General features: G+C 36.6%; 5 protein-coding genes and 1 pseudogene across 7 annotated transcripts; 3 read left to right on the plus strand and 3 right to left on the minus strand.

Annotated features, from left to right (window-relative positions):
- Positions 1-1836: 1836 nt before the first annotated feature.
- On the plus strand, positions 1837-3137 carry LOC104738183 (glycosyltransferase BC10-like; annotated as a pseudogene).
- Positions 3138-3280: 143 nt separating this feature from the next.
- LOC104736555 (uncharacterized) lies at positions 3281-4724 on the plus strand. The gene is made up of 5 exons (XM_010456558.3): positions 3281-3636; positions 3740-3839; positions 3923-4022; positions 4126-4202; positions 4335-4724. The coding sequence occupies exons 1-5, from the start codon at positions 3543-3545 to the stop codon at positions 4588-4590; spliced, it is 627 nt and encodes a 208-aa protein (XP_010454860.1). The 5' UTR covers positions 3281-3542; the 3' UTR covers positions 4591-4724.
- Positions 4655-11904, minus strand: LOC104736554 (EIN3-binding F-box protein 2). Its single transcript, XM_010456557.3, has 3 exons — positions 11872-11904; positions 7355-7809; positions 4655-7081 (listed from the first exon to the last, which is right to left on the minus strand). The coding sequence occupies exons 2-3, from the start codon at positions 7377-7379 to the stop codon at positions 5238-5240; spliced, it is 1869 nt and encodes a 622-aa protein (XP_010454859.1). The 5' UTR covers positions 7380-7809; positions 11872-11904; the 3' UTR covers positions 4655-5237.
- Positions 7797-10695, plus strand: LOC104789212 (uncharacterized). The gene is made up of 3 exons (XM_087480602.1): positions 7797-9278; positions 9364-9778; positions 9896-10695. The coding sequence occupies exons 1-3, from the start codon at positions 8193-8195 to the stop codon at positions 10693-10695; spliced, it is 2301 nt and encodes a 766-aa protein (XP_087336728.1). The 5' UTR covers positions 7797-8192.
- On the minus strand, positions 10833-11726 carry LOC104736556 (uncharacterized protein At4g04775-like). The gene is made up of 2 exons (XM_010456559.3): positions 11374-11726; positions 10833-11273 (listed from the first exon to the last, which is right to left on the minus strand). The coding sequence occupies exons 1-2, from the start codon at positions 11545-11547 to the stop codon at positions 10974-10976; spliced, it is 474 nt and encodes a 157-aa protein (XP_010454861.1). The 5' UTR covers positions 11548-11726; the 3' UTR covers positions 10833-10973.
- A 2433-nt stretch (positions 11905-14337) lies between the features above and the next one.
- LOC104736557 (uncharacterized) lies at positions 14338-18406 on the minus strand. 3 transcript variants are annotated; one of them, XM_087481613.1, is made up of 6 exons: positions 17403-18406; positions 17160-17286; positions 16263-16512; positions 15522-15609; positions 14728-14794; positions 14338-14645 (listed from the first exon to the last, which is right to left on the minus strand). In XM_087481613.1, exons 3-6 carry the CDS (start codon positions 16369-16371, stop codon positions 14592-14594), a joined length of 318 nt encoding a protein of 105 aa, XP_087337739.1. In that variant the 5' UTR covers positions 16372-16512; positions 17160-17286; positions 17403-18406; the 3' UTR covers positions 14338-14591. The 3 variants fall into 3 exon arrangements, with proteins under 3 accessions (XP_087337739.1, XP_010454863.1, XP_087337738.1); XM_010456561.3 differs by having other exon boundaries at positions 16263-16507; positions 17403-18363; XM_087481612.1 differs by lacking the exons at positions 17160-17286; positions 17403-18406 and adding an exon at positions 16655-16854.
- Between the last annotated feature and the right edge of the window lie 105 nt (positions 18407-18511).

Raw genomic sequence — 18511 nt, forward strand, 5'->3', positions numbered from 1 at the left:
CGGACGGTACGTCTCGGACAATACGGACGGTACGTCTCGGAAGACATGGCCATCTCTCGATCCGTTCAAATTTTCTCGGACTTTCTTCGGTCCTTCTTCTTTATGTTACTTCTTCTTCCTTCCTAGGTCTTTTCCAGGTCATTTCCTCGATCTTTTATTTTGGGATTTCTGTCCTTAGTGAGGGTCATTACAGACATGGCTTAACTTACTTCAAGACTCTAGAAATCCCTATTGAATTCATCATAAACTGCATCTAAACTATGCCAGTGCCATCACAATTTAAACAACAATAAGTAAAACGAATATCAGTGGTGGAGAGAGTAACTCAGAGAATATATATATACCTCAGTTCCCACTGGAAATGCAGCCTTCACACAAATCTTCCTGCAAACACACACAAAAACAACAATCCATTTGTTTTATACAATAAGCAGAATGGCATACAACTGTACGTTCTTATATAAATAAACCAAAATATCATTCTGATATCACTATATATAATATATTGTTTATTGCAACCAAGAACTCTTAAACAGCTCCGTAGGTTTCTTCTTCTTACCCTCATTCACTTGTTCTCAGTGGTCCTCTTTCGCTTATCACCACCACGACGAACAGGTTTCTTCTTCTTACCCTCATTCACTTGTTCCATTAAGAAAAAGTTTAAAGTCAGTATAATAAATTTCAATGCAAGACACTACTACATAGGAATATATAAGATCTCACGTTTTGATCACCCCAATCATCATCAAAACAAAAGAAACCCATCTCGAGATTCAGCATACAGTGAATGCATGCAATTTAAACAAACAGGGATAGTGTCGAATCCAATTCGACAAACACTCGTCAAACTACAAATTCCCAAACAGCTATCAACATATAACCCTAATTTTTCTAATACAAATCTAATTCATCGCATCATTGAACCAAACAATTCGAGAATTGGCTAATTCAATCTCCGATTTGGTGAAGCAAAAACCCTCTCCAATTTATAAAGTGCCACCGTCGATGGTGCCGGAGTCGATGGAGACAATGATATCTCCAGTAAAATACGCTTTGCCCACTGTTTTACCTCTCAATTTTACCAAGAACTCTCAAGTTTTTTCCATTAAAATCATCGATCTACCGAGAGAGAGACGAGAGACAGAAACGTCAGAGAGAGAACTGCTAACACGTAGCGTCTCTTAATCCACGATCGAGTATACTATATAAGAGGAGATCTTACATTTTTTCTTTTGTTTTGATTTTTTTTTTTCAACAAAGCGCTAAGAACTCCTCTATCAACCCCTCTATGAACCCCCAATAGAAAAGGTCTAAGGCTTTCATCATAAACAGATGTCGAACCACACTAGGGTTGCAGATTTGCATAGCATACAAAACTCGAGCTTTCAAATCAAACTATATTTAAGGTTTCGACTTAAAATTTTACAATCGTCAAAAGACTTGTTTAAATCTGACGACTTGAATTTGAAGAATACAACAAATATTTTTTCTAACTTTAAATTTTATTTTTTTTTATACTTTATAGTTCAACATCTTTCTAACATAGGTGTGACTCTGTGAGTGATTTCATTTCAAAGCAAAATATTTAAATCCAAAAAAAAATAGGTTAAGAAGTTTAAATGTGAGTAAAGCATCGGAAAAGAGAGTATGTTACAAGACCCAAGGATCACGTTTTAGTAACCAAATAAGCTATAAAAAAACCGCAAAACAAGCAAAGCTTCGTACCATACGAACAATGTGAAGCACATACCATCTACGTTTTCCATTTTCTTTGGTAACATTTTATTTTTATAAACCAAGGATCATGTTCTAATACTTACTGTTCATAGTGAAACTTATACGATGATACATTGTGAGATCGTAAAAAAATTAGTCATTCAACATATCATATTGGCCTTATATATCATTCTACTCGTCTGCGTTCCCTTAGGTGTCATCATGACTTTAATTAAGGCTCCGCGACTAGCCATCAATGTGGCCGTCACTCAGCCAGCCGTCTTAGAAATACAAAATTCCAAAAGTAATCTTACATCTCCCCGAGTAATTACTTCACAGCCACTAGATCACGATGAGTTGTTACTACGTCAAGCTTCTAAAGTCGACGCAAACCCTTCCCGTCAACTTCCCAAAAAACTCGCTTTCATGTTCCTAACAACAACATCTCTTCCATTAGCACCGCTTTGGGAGTTTTTTTTCAACCAAACATCTCATCACAAGTCTCTTTACAATGTCTACGTCCATGTAGACCCGACTCAAAAACACGAACCAGGTTTCTTTGGCGTGTTTCATAACCGGATCATAGCATCCTCAAAACCGGCTTACCGGCATACCCCAACACTCATCTCAGCCGCACGTCGTTTACTAGCTCATGGGCTTCTCGACGACCCGTCAAACTACATGTTTATCCTTCTCTCCCCTTCTTGTATTCCGCTTCATTCCTTTAACTTCACTTACAAGACACTAATCTCCTCTACAAAGAGTTTCATCGAGGTTCTCAAAGAGGAACTAGGATGGTACGACAGGTGGGCTGCGCGTGGACCCAACGCGATGCTCCCCGAGGTACCACCCGAGGCGTTTCGAATGGGCTCACAGTTCTGGACATTGACACGCCTCCATGCGCGGATGGTAGTGAGTGACGTTGAGATATGGTCCAAGTTTAACAAGTCTTCGTAAGAAAAGACATGTGTTACCCCGAGGAACATTACTTCCCTACTCTCCTCCACATGCGAGACCCACAAGGGTGTGTTTCCGCTACGCTAACGCACGTTGATTGGAGCGTCAACGAGCATGGTCATCCTCGGACATATAAACCTTCGGACGTTACGGCTGAGCTTATACAAAATGTGAGAAGTGCACGGCTTAGGTACGGGGATGTCAGCCGAAACAGGAAGGGTCTGTTTCTGTTCGCCCGGAAATTTTCTCCTGCCAGGATCAGTCCGTTGATGAACATTGCTCGAAACGTCATTTTTAACGATTCGGCTCTCGTGTAAATTAAGAGAATACGTCATTTTAAGTTGACACTTGAGGGGACTTGATTTAGTTAAGTTTATGAATTTTCTTATTTTTAATGTATGCATGGATATACAATTTTTATAATATGAAAAGATTCTCCTGAGGGTTTCGTTATAAGTACAAAAGAGACTTCAAAACTTTTGTACGGAGACTAAAAAGATTACACGGTTCGATATAATTAGCAAAAGGAAAATAGTAAAAATAGTAAAAGAATGATTGAAGGAGAGAAGAAATCACAAGAAACACGGCAGACCCTAACTTCATCTTCAAGGAAACTAGGCAATAGCAACAAAAATAAGCAAGTGTAAAAAAACCTCCATCAACGCAAAATTTGGTCGTCTGATTCGAACACCATACGAATCAGACAATAGTGAGAGACATCTCCTTTGAATATTACCAAACTTCATGCTTAGATTCCGATCCCGGTTTAAGAATAAACCCTAAAATTCATTTGAATCTCTTCATAGTCATCAATCTTGAAACCCTGATTCCATGGTTTCTAGATTTCCATTGATCTTTGTTTCAAGATAATGGGAAGCTTTCACCGCCGGACCTTTTCTTATGATAAACTTCCGACCGAACCTATTAGGCTCTCCGTTCTAAAACTAGATGGCTCTTCCTTTGGTAAATGCAATATCATTGTTATCTTTTTTTTTTTTTCCTTTTGGTCACTACTTGTTCATTCTCCTTCGTTAGATTCAATTGTAATTTTGTTTACTATTTGAAGATGTCTACGTAATGACCTCAGCAACCGTTGGGGATCTCAAGCTTACCATAGAGACTGCCTTTAGTCATGTCCCTAAGAAGGGACCCTCCAAGATCTCATGGTTCACATTTCAACTTTTATTACATTTATTTTTTTCTCTCCTTTTATAATGGCTACTGACTGATAGAGTTTGTAATGGTGAAGGTCACATGTGTGGGGGCATTTTTGTTTGTGTTACGGTGGTCAGAAGTTAATTACCGATACGGATTGCATCGGAAGTTATGGGATGAAGGACGGTGATGAGGTTTTTTAGCTAATTTTTAAACTCATTTCATGATAAGTGATCATAGAGGTTTAGGCATGAATGAGCTTTGGTAAATTAACAAGATGTTACATAAATGTTTCAGGTAAGGTTTAAAAACCATGTGTCAGGCAATGCAGTATTGAGCAAGGGATATTCTAGGAAATCAAAACAAAAGAATTTGTAAGTCTTTCATTCTTATACTTATTAAAAACACAATAATGTGGTGCTTCCAACTCATGGGTAGAGTTCGGAGATGCATCATACATGTCTTGACCATATCGTAAAGAGTTTTGTTTCTCTGTACCAATACAGAGAGAGGATATTGCCAAAGGATGGAGATGGAGAAATGAATCGAATAGAAGAGATTGATGACTCTTGGGAAGATCTCGAGAAAGGAGGCTTCGTGAGGTACAAAGATGATGACATGGACGCTTCTTCAAATGAAAGCACTAGGTCTTGTCTAACCTCTGTACGAGGTTGCTGCTTTGCTTTTGGTTTAAAGGAGCTTCTTGGGTTTGGTAGTGAACGGACCTATTATTCTTTAAGAGATACTTGGAGAGACGATTGAAATTTTTGTGTTTTTGTTTCTTCTTTTTCTTCCATTTTTTGTTCTTTTATATTAGTAAGAAAGATTTTGTAATCACACAACAAAATGATCCAATGAAGGATCAAGTTCTATTACAAAGGGTAGTATTATGTTCAGGAAAAGGTTTATATATAGAGTACATAGTTACAATGATTCAGTAGTACAGATAAGTGCCTTAAACAAAACAAGTGGGAAAAAAACAGAGCTTCTGGTAGAAACAAAACACAAAAAAAAAACAACTCCGAAGAGTTGTAATGGCGACTAAGATGTTAGACCGCCATTGCCAAAAGCTCTAAAGTGGAAGAAGAAGATAAAGGCACTATCACGAACCTAAACCAAAAGAACAAGCACTCCTACAAGAACTTTACTGAACATACAGAGACAACAACTCCAAAAAGACGGTCAAGATTATAACCCAAACTAGATTACCAGAACTCAGTGACATGATTCACAAGAACACTACCAGTTGTAGAAACAAGCTCCTTTGTTTAGAAGGAACCTGCCAAAAACTTTTAAAAAACAACTGCTGCGTGCGTCCTGAGAAAGAAACTAAGTTCTAGGTGGAATCTATGGGTTTTTTAGACTTGACGTATGATGATGGTACTAAGGTTTTGAAGAAAAAGTGGGATTTAGTAGAGTATATCACACCTCCATAGTTGTTCCAGAAAGGTATCCACAGTGCTGCTGCTGATTCTGCCACAACGTTGGATGTTTAATCCCAAAAGCGTGCGGCCGAGTTTTTGTATGCATGCCTTGCTTTTGTCTGTGATCGCTGAGCACCCGCCGACGGAAAGAACCTGAAGGTTCAGATGGTTGGGAGAAGATGCCAAAGCCTTGATACCGTGATCTGAGACCAAAGTATTTGAGATGTCAAGGTCATTGACTGAGTAGCAGTTCTTGGCTACTGCGACAAGGCTGGCGTCAGTGATGTTCTTGCAGCCGTCGAGGTTAAGAGACTCTAATGTGTGTCCGTGGCAAACGGATACTGCAGAGACGGTGTTGTCTGAAACATTTATACATCCGCTCAGATTCACCTTCACAAGACCAACATTGTTGCTCTGAAGCAACTCGCGCACACCTGCATCAGTTACTCCATCCAGTCCACAGAGTTCAATATCCTGAAGCTGATGACAGAAGTTCCCCAAGAAAGCAAGACTTGCATCCCCGAACCCAGGGCAGCAACGGATGGACAGAGAACGTAAAGAGCTGCAACAGGTTGATGGTAGAGGTGATTCTGAGTTGAAGTCCCTGATCCCCAGACAATTTGCCATAGAGAAAGCCTTCAACTTTAATCCAGAGTTCATAAGAAAACCCAAAAGACCAAACTGGTTGATCCTGTGGCATTCCTCGAGTTTCAAACTTTCCAGCGACAATGCAGATTTGGCCAAAGCGACAAGTCCTTTGCCAGAAACTAGCAAGCATTTGTTCAGAGAGACGTGCTTCAAATCAGGGCAACCACTGCCAACAGCTTCGAGCCCAACATCTGTCATGCCTCGGCACGACACTACTGAGAGGGACTTCAGTTTCTTCAACCCTTTTGCATTTCCCATCACCCAGAAGCCTTTCTCGTTCACACCTTGAAGGCCTTGAAGCACAAGATCAGTAACTGCTGCTCCGTAGTGACCAAGAACAGCAAGAGACATACCAGTTACATTCAGCATCTGAAGTTTCACTTTCGTCAAGTAAGAACCAGCTTGAGCCAAGAGGAAGGCAACACCTTGATCTCCAATTCGTGGGCAGCTCCTGATAGAGATAGATCTCAGATTGATACAACGTCGTGCAATAGCCCTTAAACCCTCATTGCCAACACCAGAACACGAATCAATAGTCAGATCACTCAGATTCACACAGTTCTCAGCAATTGCAACCAAACCACTGTCAGTAATCCCTGGACATCGTGAAAGATCAAGTTTTTCAATCATGGGGCAAGACCGAGCGATCTCAGACACACCCACATCACTAACTGCAGGCAAGTTCCAAAGAGAAAGAACCCTAAGAGATGGACAACCATGAGCAATAGCTCCAAGACCAGCGTCAGTCACTTTGCTTTCAAACCCACTACCACGGATATGAAGCTTCCCCAACCCACCACGAGACGACGTCCCAACAGCAACCGCAGCCAGCCTCAAATCCGTAGCCTTCACACCATCCAAACTTCTTGACAAAAACCCTTCACCCTCAACATCCTGAACAGACTCAACCACTTCATTCCTAGTGATACTAGTCAAGAGATTAAGCCAATGCTTGGATACACAAGCGCAAGCACTCCTCTCTTTCCCTGAAGGCAAACGTCTAAGGATCTCAAATAAACACTCATCTGGCAACACATCGATCGAAGTTTGCTTCTCCTCAAACCCGCTGAACACTGACGTTGCGGCAATACGTAACCTCTTACGCGCTGGGAAATAGACACCGGGACAGCTCCCTGGTGATAGATTATGCATCGATCCCCCAAGGAAAAAATCTTCATCACCTATATAAAATCAAAATCAAAAATCAAACAAAACCCCATTATTCTCAATTCCGATCTCAATCATTCGTGAGAAGAACACTAGAATCAAAGCCTAATGTACACAAAAACCAAAACAGAGAATGAGACTAAAACAGAACAAACCCAAATTTCAGATTTTTATCAAATCTAAGAATCAAGATTCCTAGAAATCAAGCAGAGTAGTATCAAATGATCGAAGAAGATCAAAACCCACAAAACAAAATCTGAAATTGGACTAAGATTGAGGAAACATACCACTAAATCCGAAGATTCCAGACATAATTCGAACAGAGTTTGAAGAAGAACAAAGACGAAGATAAATAGAGAAGGAAGGCTAAGATTCATGAAAGAGCAAAGAAGAACCCTAGAAAGATAGGGCAAAAAAAAAATAGAGAGAAGATTTACAGAAGAAGAAAGGAAGAAAAATTTGAGATATGAAGAGGAAAGCAAAAAAACTGAGAAACGTCTATAATGGAGAGAGGTGTACGGTGGACGTTAATGTAGAGGATAAAAAGTTCTTAAGTTCAATGTATAGACGCGAAAAAGTCGGATTTGTTCTCCACCTTCTTTGTTTCTTAAGTCCCACTGAACCCTCCCAAATTGTTTATATTGAAAAACTGAATACATTGAAGGAAGAGAAAAGCGAGTTACATGCATTGAGAGAGAGAGAGAGAGAGGTCGATTTCGTTGAATTAAAAAGGGAAAACGTCCTGGTTCCCCATGAGAACTATGATATCGTACCAGATGGAGCCCGATCTTTACCCCCGTCCCAGATGGCTCTCCTGAAATTCTTCTCAATCTATATACCCATATATCTGTAATTTACGTTTTGTATCTCCATGAGAATAGAAGATATCATCTATTTCACCATTGCTATAGGTTTAATTGGTTTACTATTTGATTAACCGAGTGACGAAGTTTACAAACCAAAATAAACCTGATTTCGACCCGATTAAAACCTGATTTTGACCCGATTAGAAACATAACCCTCAACCGAGAAATCCCTAAAATCACATTTTAACCTCTTTTTTGTTTTCTCTCGCGACGAACCCTAGAAAATCAAATTTCACCATCGATTTCTCAAATTGAATCGATGGATTTAATAATCCGATCTGGTTTTGGGCAACAAGATGGTATTGGGCAAAGAGATGGTGTTGGAGAACGAGAGTACGATGAAGAAGGAGAGGATCGAGATGAATTTCACGTCGATATGCTTGCTCAGGAATTTACCGATGCTGAAGAGTCGATTCGTCATGATACGTACCCAGAAAGTGACGACGAGGAAGAAGGTCGTGGTCGTGGTGCGGGTCGTGGTCGTGGTGCGGGTCCAGAGAGGGTGTTTACGGATATCGGACGTGGTGATGGAACTTTGTGGAAAGACCAATCCTTCTACAATGGGGTCGCATTCAAGGAGAGTGTCTTGGACTATGCACTACATACTGGTTACAATTTGAAGCAATACAGGTATGACAAAGATAAACTCGGGTTTAGATGTGTTGGGGATAAGGGCAATTGTGAGTGGAAAGTGTTTGCTGCACTTCTTCCAAACGCATCTTTGTGGAAGATTACGAAATACATTGATAAGCATTGTTGTACCCCCAATGGCGAGTGTGAGATGTTTAAGGTCCCAGTCATAGCTAGAATTTTTCTCGATAAGATTAGAGAGGAGCCGGATCATTACAAGCCTTTGAGGATTGAACAGATTATCATGGAAAGGTGGAAGATATCCGCTACTAGGCCACAATGTCAAGCTGCTCGGAGAAAGGCTTTGGGATGGATAGAGTATGAGTATGAACAACAGTTTGCACGACTGCGAGATTACCAAGCTGAGATCTTGGAAGCAAATCTAGGGTCTGTTGTGGAGATTGATACAATTAAGAATGATGCTGGTCAAGACGTCTTCAATCGGTTTTATGTTTGTTTCGATGCCCTTAGAAGAACTTGGAAACAGACTTGCCGGCCAATAATAGGAGTTGATGGCGCCTTCTTAAAGGCAAAGATCAAGGGACAGTTGCTTGCTGCATTAGGCAGAGATGCAGACAATGGCATCTATCCAATAGCCTGGTGTGTTGTTCAAGTTGAGAACAAAGACAATTGGTTATGGTTTGTGAAGAGATTGAAGACTGACCTGGATCTAAACGAGGGAGATGGTTACATTTTAGTGTCTGATCGACAAAAGGTATGTATCTAACTAATTTATTATATTGGTTAATAAATGTGAATGCTCTCGTTTTTAATATGTTTGGTTTTTGGTTCTCAATTAGGGGTTGATAAAAGCTGTGGAGTTGGAGTTACCACAAATAGAGCATAGAATGTGTGTTAGACACATCTATGGGAACTTGAAGAAGACTCATCCTTCCAAGAAGCAAATCAAGCCACTCCTCTGGCATATGGCTTGGAGCTATAATGCAAAACAGTTCGGTGAGAGACTGGAACAGATACACGCTTATGACACTGGTGTGTATGATGATGTTATGAAGTCGAAACCAAAGAGCTGGTGTCGTGCCTTCTATAAGTTGGGGGGTTATTGCGAAGATGTTGACAACAACTTCACAGAATCTTTCAACAAGACCATCGACAAAGCAAGGGAGAAACCGTTTGTGGCAATGTTGGAGACAGTTAGAAGACTGTCTATGGTTCGGATTGCCAAGCGTTCAGCTCTCTCTCATTCTCACAAAGGTAATTAACTTTATTCAAAATTTAATGCAATTTTCTACGATTGTCTATGATTTTATTCAAAGACTGTCTATGATTTCTACATATTTAATGCAATGTTCTTGGTTTTTGATGTTTCAGGTTTATGTACTCCATATGTGGCAAGGTTTCTTGCTAAAGAGCATGACAAAGCTTCGGAATGCCAGGTGCATCCTTCTACTAATGGGTGCTTTGAAGTCACACTGGATGGAGACAAACACAGAGTTAGTTTACAAAATATGACTTGTACCTGCAAAAAATATCAAATATGTGGTATTCCATGTGAGCATGCCTATGGAGTGATTCTGAAGAGGACGTTAAGTGCTGATGACTATGTCTGCCAGTGGTTTCGAACTGCTATGTGGAGGCTTAACTACACAAATGGCATTACTCCACAAAGGGGTGCTCGTCATTGGCCTTCGACTTTAGGTGAGAATGTTCATGTTCCACCTGAGCCACCACAACCTGGGAGAAAGAAGATAACCAAGGCAGACAAGAAGAGGAAGCCAGGTGTAAATGAGTCTCCTGTCAAGAAGAAACCAAAACATAAAAAAAGGATAATGCACTGTGGAATTTGTGGTTCTGATCAGCATAACCGTAGGTACCACCAGAAGAAGAATCAAACACAGGTTGTTAATCGGTTTTTTCTCATTTTATTTCTCAAGATGAGTCTCTTGTTCTCATTTTTTGAAATTTGCGGTTTTTCAGGCTTCTCAGGGTGGTGGAGGAGAAGTTGTTCAAGGTGGTGGACTTTCTCAAGATGGTGGTGGACTTTCTCAATCTGGTGGAGGAGAAGTTGTTCAGGGTGGTGGAGGACTATCTCAAGGTGGTGGAGGACTTTCAGAAGCCTGAATATTGAAGATTATGGTAGTAGGGGTCTGTTTTTTGGTTTAAGAGACTAGTTGGATCTGTATTTTGGTCGAATAGACTAGTAGGGTTATGTTTTTGGTCTGTGATCATGTTGAGAACATGATTTCAAAACGTTATCATTCTGCTTGTTTTCAGAACATGTGTTCATCATGTTCTGCCTTTTATGAAATGTGGAATGTCTTATCTTATTAAATGCAATAGCAACACCAACAGGAGTTCACACTCAACACCAAAACAAACAAGAGCATAAAGCAGAGCATACAACCGAACAACAATAGATTACAACCGAACAATAGTTTACAATAGCTCATCATACAAGCTTAAACAGAGCAAACAAGATCATAAAACCGAAAACACATACAATTATACTCTTATTCATCCTACATTGCAATTCAGCTTTTGCTTCCAACAAAACTTCTTCAACCCTCTCACAAAGCTCTTTTTCGAACTCCATTTGCATCTTCTCAAATTTCAGCTTCTGTTCTTGCAATGTCTCTATTGTACGCTCTTTCATCTCTTCTTTTACTCTCTCAAATTGAACACCCAATGTTGCTACCTCGTCCAACAATGCCTCATCGACCCACTTAAAGATGTGGTTATCGTTCACAAGCTAACATTATATCATAGAATACAATGAAAATTGATGAGAAGGATTAGGCTCGGATATGGATTAGGTCGATGTCTACATCAAACAAAGCATAACATAGTACCTTCTTTGCTGCTGCTTCTCGACATCGAAAGTATCTCCGAGAAGGATTAGGCTCGGATTTGGAATTCTTTGCCACGATGTGTTCCCCACACCAGCATCTCTTAGGCACGCCAACGACGAATCCTCTTTGTCGAACATTTGATGAACCACTCGAACCTCCAGAAACGGTACTCATGGTTGCAAAGATCGATTTAAGAATTTTATGCTTTTAGGGTTTGAGGATTTGGGGATTTTAATGGAGTTATAGATGTGTTATAGATGTATCGTCTCGGGTCGGATTATTAACATCAGTCAGGTTTTATTTTTGGTTTTCTATTTGGTATGAACGGTTTCGTATTGGTTCACTCTTTAAACCGATAACATCCCGATATATGGGTATATAGATTGAGAAGAATTTCAGGAGAGTCATCTGGGACGGGGGTAAAGATCGGGCTCCATCTGGTACGATATCATAGTTCTCATGGGGAACCAGGACGTTTTCCCAATTAAAAAAAAAAACAAAAAACATGGGTGTGTTACAACATGTCAACATGAGTGTTAGTTTATTATTAGGGAAATAATAATAAGCAAGTGTTGGATATTATCGTGACATGTTTTTTTAATGATGTATATGTTGGAGCCTTGGAGGAGGATAACATTAGTCCAAATCCAATGTTTAATCATGTACTCCAAAGTTCTTCTTAGCATTTTGATTCGTGTATTATTTGAGAAATTAATTAAATAGGGAGAGTATGATTATAATTCTTAGATGTTCTTATTTTAAAACACTATTTAATATTTGTGTTTTTTTTCAACATTGAATATGCTTTTGTTTTTCTTTCTACTCTAAACTTCCAAATTATTTTTCCATCAAGAGTGATATTAGAACATTTATATTTTTAGTGCCCTAATTGTACTCTCCCTGTCTTTTAAAGATTAGAAGCTTTTACACATTTTAAGAAAACAATTATTACTGAGTTTAAATATATTTTTTCCTTTCACTAAAGAAATATTCCATCTGTCCCTGTCCCTGATAAATTGATATTTTAGAAAAATTTTCTTGTCCCTCAAAGATTGATTTTGTAAATATTTTTAATACTAAAAAGGTGGGAAAGTGGAAAAAATAGATAAAATGGTCAGAAAAATGAATCATCACATATGCATGAGATGACCAAAAATAAAAAAAAAATAAATCATTAGAAAAAATAAAAAATAAAATAATTATAGAAATTATTGTCTTAATATGTGTGAAAAATCCTAAACATCAAAACTATGAGGGAGAGAGGGAGTATTATTTAATTTTAAACCAATAACAATTCAAAATTTTAAATATTTTCAATGATTACTTTTTGAAGTTTATAAAACATCAATATTTGTGGACAAAAAAATATCCCAAAACATTAATCTTTAGGAAACATAGAGAGTATGTTGTAAATTAATATCTTTTTATATTAATAAATAAATAGTGAAAGCTTCTTTAAAAAAAAAGCTACTAGCTTAATGAGTTTTTGACAATTTCATATGTTGTTATAAGTTTTTTTTAAATATGTATGTTATCGGATTCGGAATGTAGTATCTTTCATATGTTAATAAAATCTCAATACCTATAGAATTCACAAAGGTATATGTTATATGTTAGTTGAGTTGTTTTGTTATATGTTCTTCATTGATACACGTATATTATCACCTTTTTGTGTGTTGTGTGATAAAGATATATTATCACTTGCTGAATTATATCGTTACAAGTTGTCAGAAAGCAAAACTAGCAAGGATTTAAAAGCAAAATAATACAATTGTCTGAATGCAATGAAGGGTGATAGTTAAAAGTTGACAAAAAGTGGTTGAATACATTGAAGGAAGCAAAAAGTTGGAATGCATTGCATTGTTGACAAACCATTTTGTCTGTGATAAACATTCTTGACAACACCTTGGGAGGTTAAGTTCGTTGAATTTGTATAGATTATCTTGGATTGAATTTGAAGGGAAAAATAACATGATTGCTACGACATAACTTTTTTTTTTTTTTTAAACTACTGGTTATATACTCTGTTAGTTGATTTTAGTTTTTCTTTTACTAAATTTTGATTCATAACACAAATCATAGTATTTAAGTTTAGGGGATATGGAATTGGATCGACCAATGTCCTTTATATATTGTTCTTGATCTTTCTAACCTTTTAAATCGAGATCATAACATGTTCTTTCGAAACGATAACTTTTATCAAATCTCTTAAATATATCACTTAAGATTCTATGTAATTCTTATAGCAAATCATAAGTTTAAAACACACAAAGTTACTTGGCATCAGAAGAGTAACGAAGACAAATAATGGTATTAATTACTATAGTAATTATGGAACAACAGAAATCTATAATTATGGACATGAAAAGAGACAATATTAATTATGTTACAGTCTTCGGTATTTATGTAACAATAAACGAAGATTCGTTACAACTTATACTATAACACATATTCTCCTCATTGTGTACTTGTAACGTTCTAGGGGATATATTTGATCCTTCGTTGCTCTACATTATGGCATTGTGAGTGTTACAATACCATGTGCTTGATCAATGGTTTGTTCAGTGAACACTCTCCAAAGAGAGATGGTATTTTTTTGCCAATCAATAATATTTTATAAAGCTTACATACTTGCATGATCATTACGTAATTTGAGTTCAATGTTTACAAGTTGTTTATATACCCAAACGACTTAAACAAATCATGAAGCTGAAAATGACGTTATAGGCATGAAAAATAAAAGTTATTTTGATATATAAAAGTCACAAGTCTACAATTCTAAAAAGAATTCACTTTCTCGCCGATAATTGAATTTGGTCGAATTTTATAGGTACAATGTACCGTACATTCCCACAAGAAAAAGTCATAATCAGATTTATTTTATCATCAACAAAACATGTGAAAAGTATAGTAACACAATTCTATCGAAAATACTAATCAGTAATCGCCGACCTGCTTAGAAAATAGCTGAAACCACTTTGGTCATAATATTACAATTCCGAGTGTAATAAAAATCGACGTAATAAATTGACTATTACACAAAAGACCAAACCAAAAAAAACGGGGTCTATGTTTTCGAAATGTTCGTTGAGAGTTTTTACTTTCACGAAGCTAAAGTCTAAAAATCCAAGTTCTGGAAATTTGTTTTTTCTTCTTTTGATTACACACAAAATTAATAAAAAAGATGAGAAACTAATTAAGTTTCAAGAGTTTGCAACTTAATCATACAAGCCTTCTTGCTCCCACACATCAACCAGAAAATCAACCATTTCCTGCCATGGTTATCATAAATCAAAAACGAACCTTATATCAAATTTATAAGAAACTGGATTAACTACTGAGAAAGTTGCTTACAGGGAGAGGTATTGGACGAGAGAACCTCTTGTTCATACCCAACAAGCTCTCATATGTTGCATTCCAGCTGCAGAAAACGAATGAAACAAACATCCATGAGCATATAAGGCTAGGGAGTATCTACCATAACTGAACTTGAAATCATCTTAAACTCTCTGACATAAAAAAAAAATGGGAAAACCTCATCTTCTATAATCTAAGAGCCTAAAGGACTATCAAGAGAAGAAATCAATCTCAAGACACTGTTCTTGTAACAAGCTAGAATAGATCTCAAGACACTATTCTTGTAACAAGCTAGAATAGATCTCAAGACACTATTTTTGTAACAAGCTTTCAAGCGCTGTCTTTGGATGACTTGCTGATGCAAATTTTATTGATGGTAGCAAACTCGAAGAAAATTTCAAATGAATGGTGTCACACAGTTTTACGCATCGATTGATGAATTTTTAGATTAAGAATATCCTACATTTCTTTGGTTAAGAAGTTTAACTACTATGATACGAAGATGAGAAACTCATGTTGTGCCTTTGCTTTTACCAAAAAGATTACAAAGATATTGATGGAAAGTGAGAAAACTATTGATGGTAGTACTGATAGAGCTCACAACTGAAGTCATGAAATAATTGGAAGCTTATTAATGCATGTTTCTTATACATAAAAAAATGTATACAAAATAACTGCACAATATAGGACATGAAATAGACCAAATGATTTTTAAAAAGGAGAAAGACATATTAGTATTGCAATCAAATGCAAATGCAGAAGAGAAAACAAAAACAAAAAGTTTCACCAACCTTATTGTAGGTTCTCGAAGTTTGGCCTTTTTTTGAGAAGTTCCATTTGCAAGCCACTGTTGCCTAGTTTGGTTCCAGTGGTTCAATCCTAAACAGGAGGAAAGAACAGAGACAAACTTTTTTAGAGAAAATGACAGCAGTGAAGAACCAAAATATGAGTAAACAGAGCAAAGCATCATGAAGTAGTAAAACAAAGCAATCTGAAAGCCAAAGAACTACTATCTGAAGATGCAAGCCAAAACATACCAATACGCAAAAAAGTGGAAGAAATATTATTCAAATTTGTAGCATAGATCCACTGTCTGGAAGCTTATTATGCACAGGTGAGGTTAAATTCAAAGTAGGTTTGATAGAGATTCATCAGTAGCTAACATCTACGTATTCATGAGACGAAAGTTTTCTCGTTGAAACAACAAATACAAAGTAAATCTAAATCCTAGAGAAATGTGCCTCCAAATGTACTTCTCGAAAGTCAATCATGAATGAGGAATCTTCCACTGATTAAGGATAAATGAATATAAACAATATCATAAGCCAACACCCGCTTACAGATATTAAAAGAAACCATCAGTATGAGTAAGCTAATACCATAAGTAGATCGATTCAAAGTTGAATAATTCAGACCAATTCAAGCTTGAAATGGTCCTTCAATTATCAGAAAGGCAAGTCACATAAAAAAAAAAATGCGAGAAACGGAGAAAGGATCATTAATAACAACAATGTGTGGAAATATCAACTCACCGTTGTTTACAAATTCTGTGGGGTTGCTTGTACTTGCAGAAGTAGAAGTGTTGTTAGTGAAGCTGATAGAAGAAATGCTTCTCTGTGACTGAAGTGTGCTGTTGTCCATCTCGCAGGTGCTTGTGCTCCAGAAGCCGTCTGATACACTTGGCTTCTTCACTAAACGACCTTGAATCCTTAACCCTTTAGACGGCTCATCCACTGCAACTATAAGCGGTGGTTTATTGCAGCATCCAAAACAACCTCTGTACTGTTGCAAAACCACAAAACAAAAAAAAATGCCAGTGAGAAGGCTTTGACTAGGATTGCAGACAAAGTGCGAATATCTGTTCTCAAAAGTAATAAAAATGCAAAAATTAAGGAATTTCACTTGGAAGACTCATTGCACATACAAACATAGCTTCTACAGAAAGAGAGATCAAAAACAATGAAGAGAAAGGGACACAGGAAAGTTCCTTTATATACTCTTAAGATTATGAAGTGAAGTTTCTTTGATGATCTCAAACAATAGGTATTGATATTAAAGACACTCAAAGCAAATGGTTACAAGCATGATACAAAAAATCTAGAGCAAAACTAAAACCTGAGAGATGCTTTGATTTGATACCTTTTTTTGCTTAAAATGCAAGCAATAACCATATATATATATATATATATATATCCACATAAGCAATAGGGTAGCTACAATGAAAGCAAACCTAACCTACAATTTAAGTAAATTAGACAGATCAAAGTTTAGTATTTAAAGTCAAAATTTTTACACTCCAGTTTCATAAAACTCTTCTTCATTTCTCAGTCACACAGACAAGGCTTCCAAAACAAAAAAAAAAAAAAAAAGACTTGAGACTTTGAATTAGAACAACACACAAGGAATTGAGGAGAAAGATCCTCACTTACCCCATGCAACCAAATAACTGGTAGATCCAAGAAGGAATAATTTCACGGAGATGCATCTATCTACAACAACCAAATTAGAGATCTTCTTATCAAGACCCTTATTCCTGGTAGGAGAAGTCTCACAATCCTGCAATTTTCAAAATACCCAAATTCCATTATTCTCTTAAATCTAATCATTGTAATCCAAAAAAAAAAAAAAAAAAATCACTTTTTTGGAGATGAGAAAAAAACAGAGAAAATAACCTCAAAAATGGCATATTCGGGGCAGATTGGGATTAGGGTTTTGTTCAACCCCCTCCCCTGCAGATAAATCTCAAATCTTTTCTTCTTCTTCTTCTTCTTCTTCTTCTTCTTTTTTGTTTATGCGTGTCAGCGTGTGTGTGTGTGTGTGTGGTTCTGCAACTCCCAAAAAAGAAGGAATAGAAATATTCCGTTTTTATTATTATTATTTTTTCACTGAGAAAATTGTCTGTTACTTATGCTTTATTAATTGTACTTGAATTAATTAATTAATCAAAGTTTTAAAGTTTGGGACCATATTTAGGAGATTTTTTTTTTGTATAACTAATCTGATTTTACTAACTCGGAATTTCCCTTATTCATTATTAAATAGTTTTATAAATTAGAAAAATAAATAGTGGTTATATATATTATTTATTTTTGGTTGAAAATACGATTTAAAACCATTATTACTTTAATTTATTCCAAAAAGTTTTTGCTTTTTTTATATTTTTTGTACTTTACAGAAAAGAAAAGAGAGATTCGTGCATGTGGTAGCCAAATTGTGTTGCTGAGAATATCAAAGCTAAGTAATCCTTCTACTCTTGCTTGACAAAACAAAAAAGGTAATCCTTCTCCTCTCGAGTGTAAGAGAGGACATTGTTTTGTTCCTTTATTCATTGGTTGGTGGATTTGGATTTTAAAACAATTTGAGAGTATTATAGATATCTACAAATTCGTTAAACGTTAATCGGATGTTCCAATACGATTTAGCTGCGTCTACCCAAATTTCATTAGCTTTGAATATTTTTGTTTGAGAGTATTTTTTCGAATAATTTTGTTTTTATAACAACTAATGATATTACAAAAAAAAGCAAAACAAATATTCATTTTTAACCAGATTTTATGAAACGGCTAAACGAAAAATTATTATAAATTCATGAAACGGCTAAACTTAAAAAAAAAAAAAAAGATAAAAAAAAAGAAAGACAACTGATCAGTTTTTCGTTAATCAATTTGACTAGAATGAAGGTGGCATTATGGTATGGACGTATTTTAGATATTTTGTGTCGGCAATGGGAATAATAGATAAGTTTTGCTGTGTCCCATCTCAATTATTGATGTAATATGAA

The sequence above is a fragment of the Camelina sativa genome, chromosome 13, assembly GCF_030686135.1.
Source record: "Camelina sativa cultivar CO46 ecotype springtype chromosome 13, ASM3068613v1".
NCBI classification, from domain to species: Eukaryota; Viridiplantae; Streptophyta; class Magnoliopsida; order Brassicales; family Brassicaceae; genus Camelina; species Camelina sativa.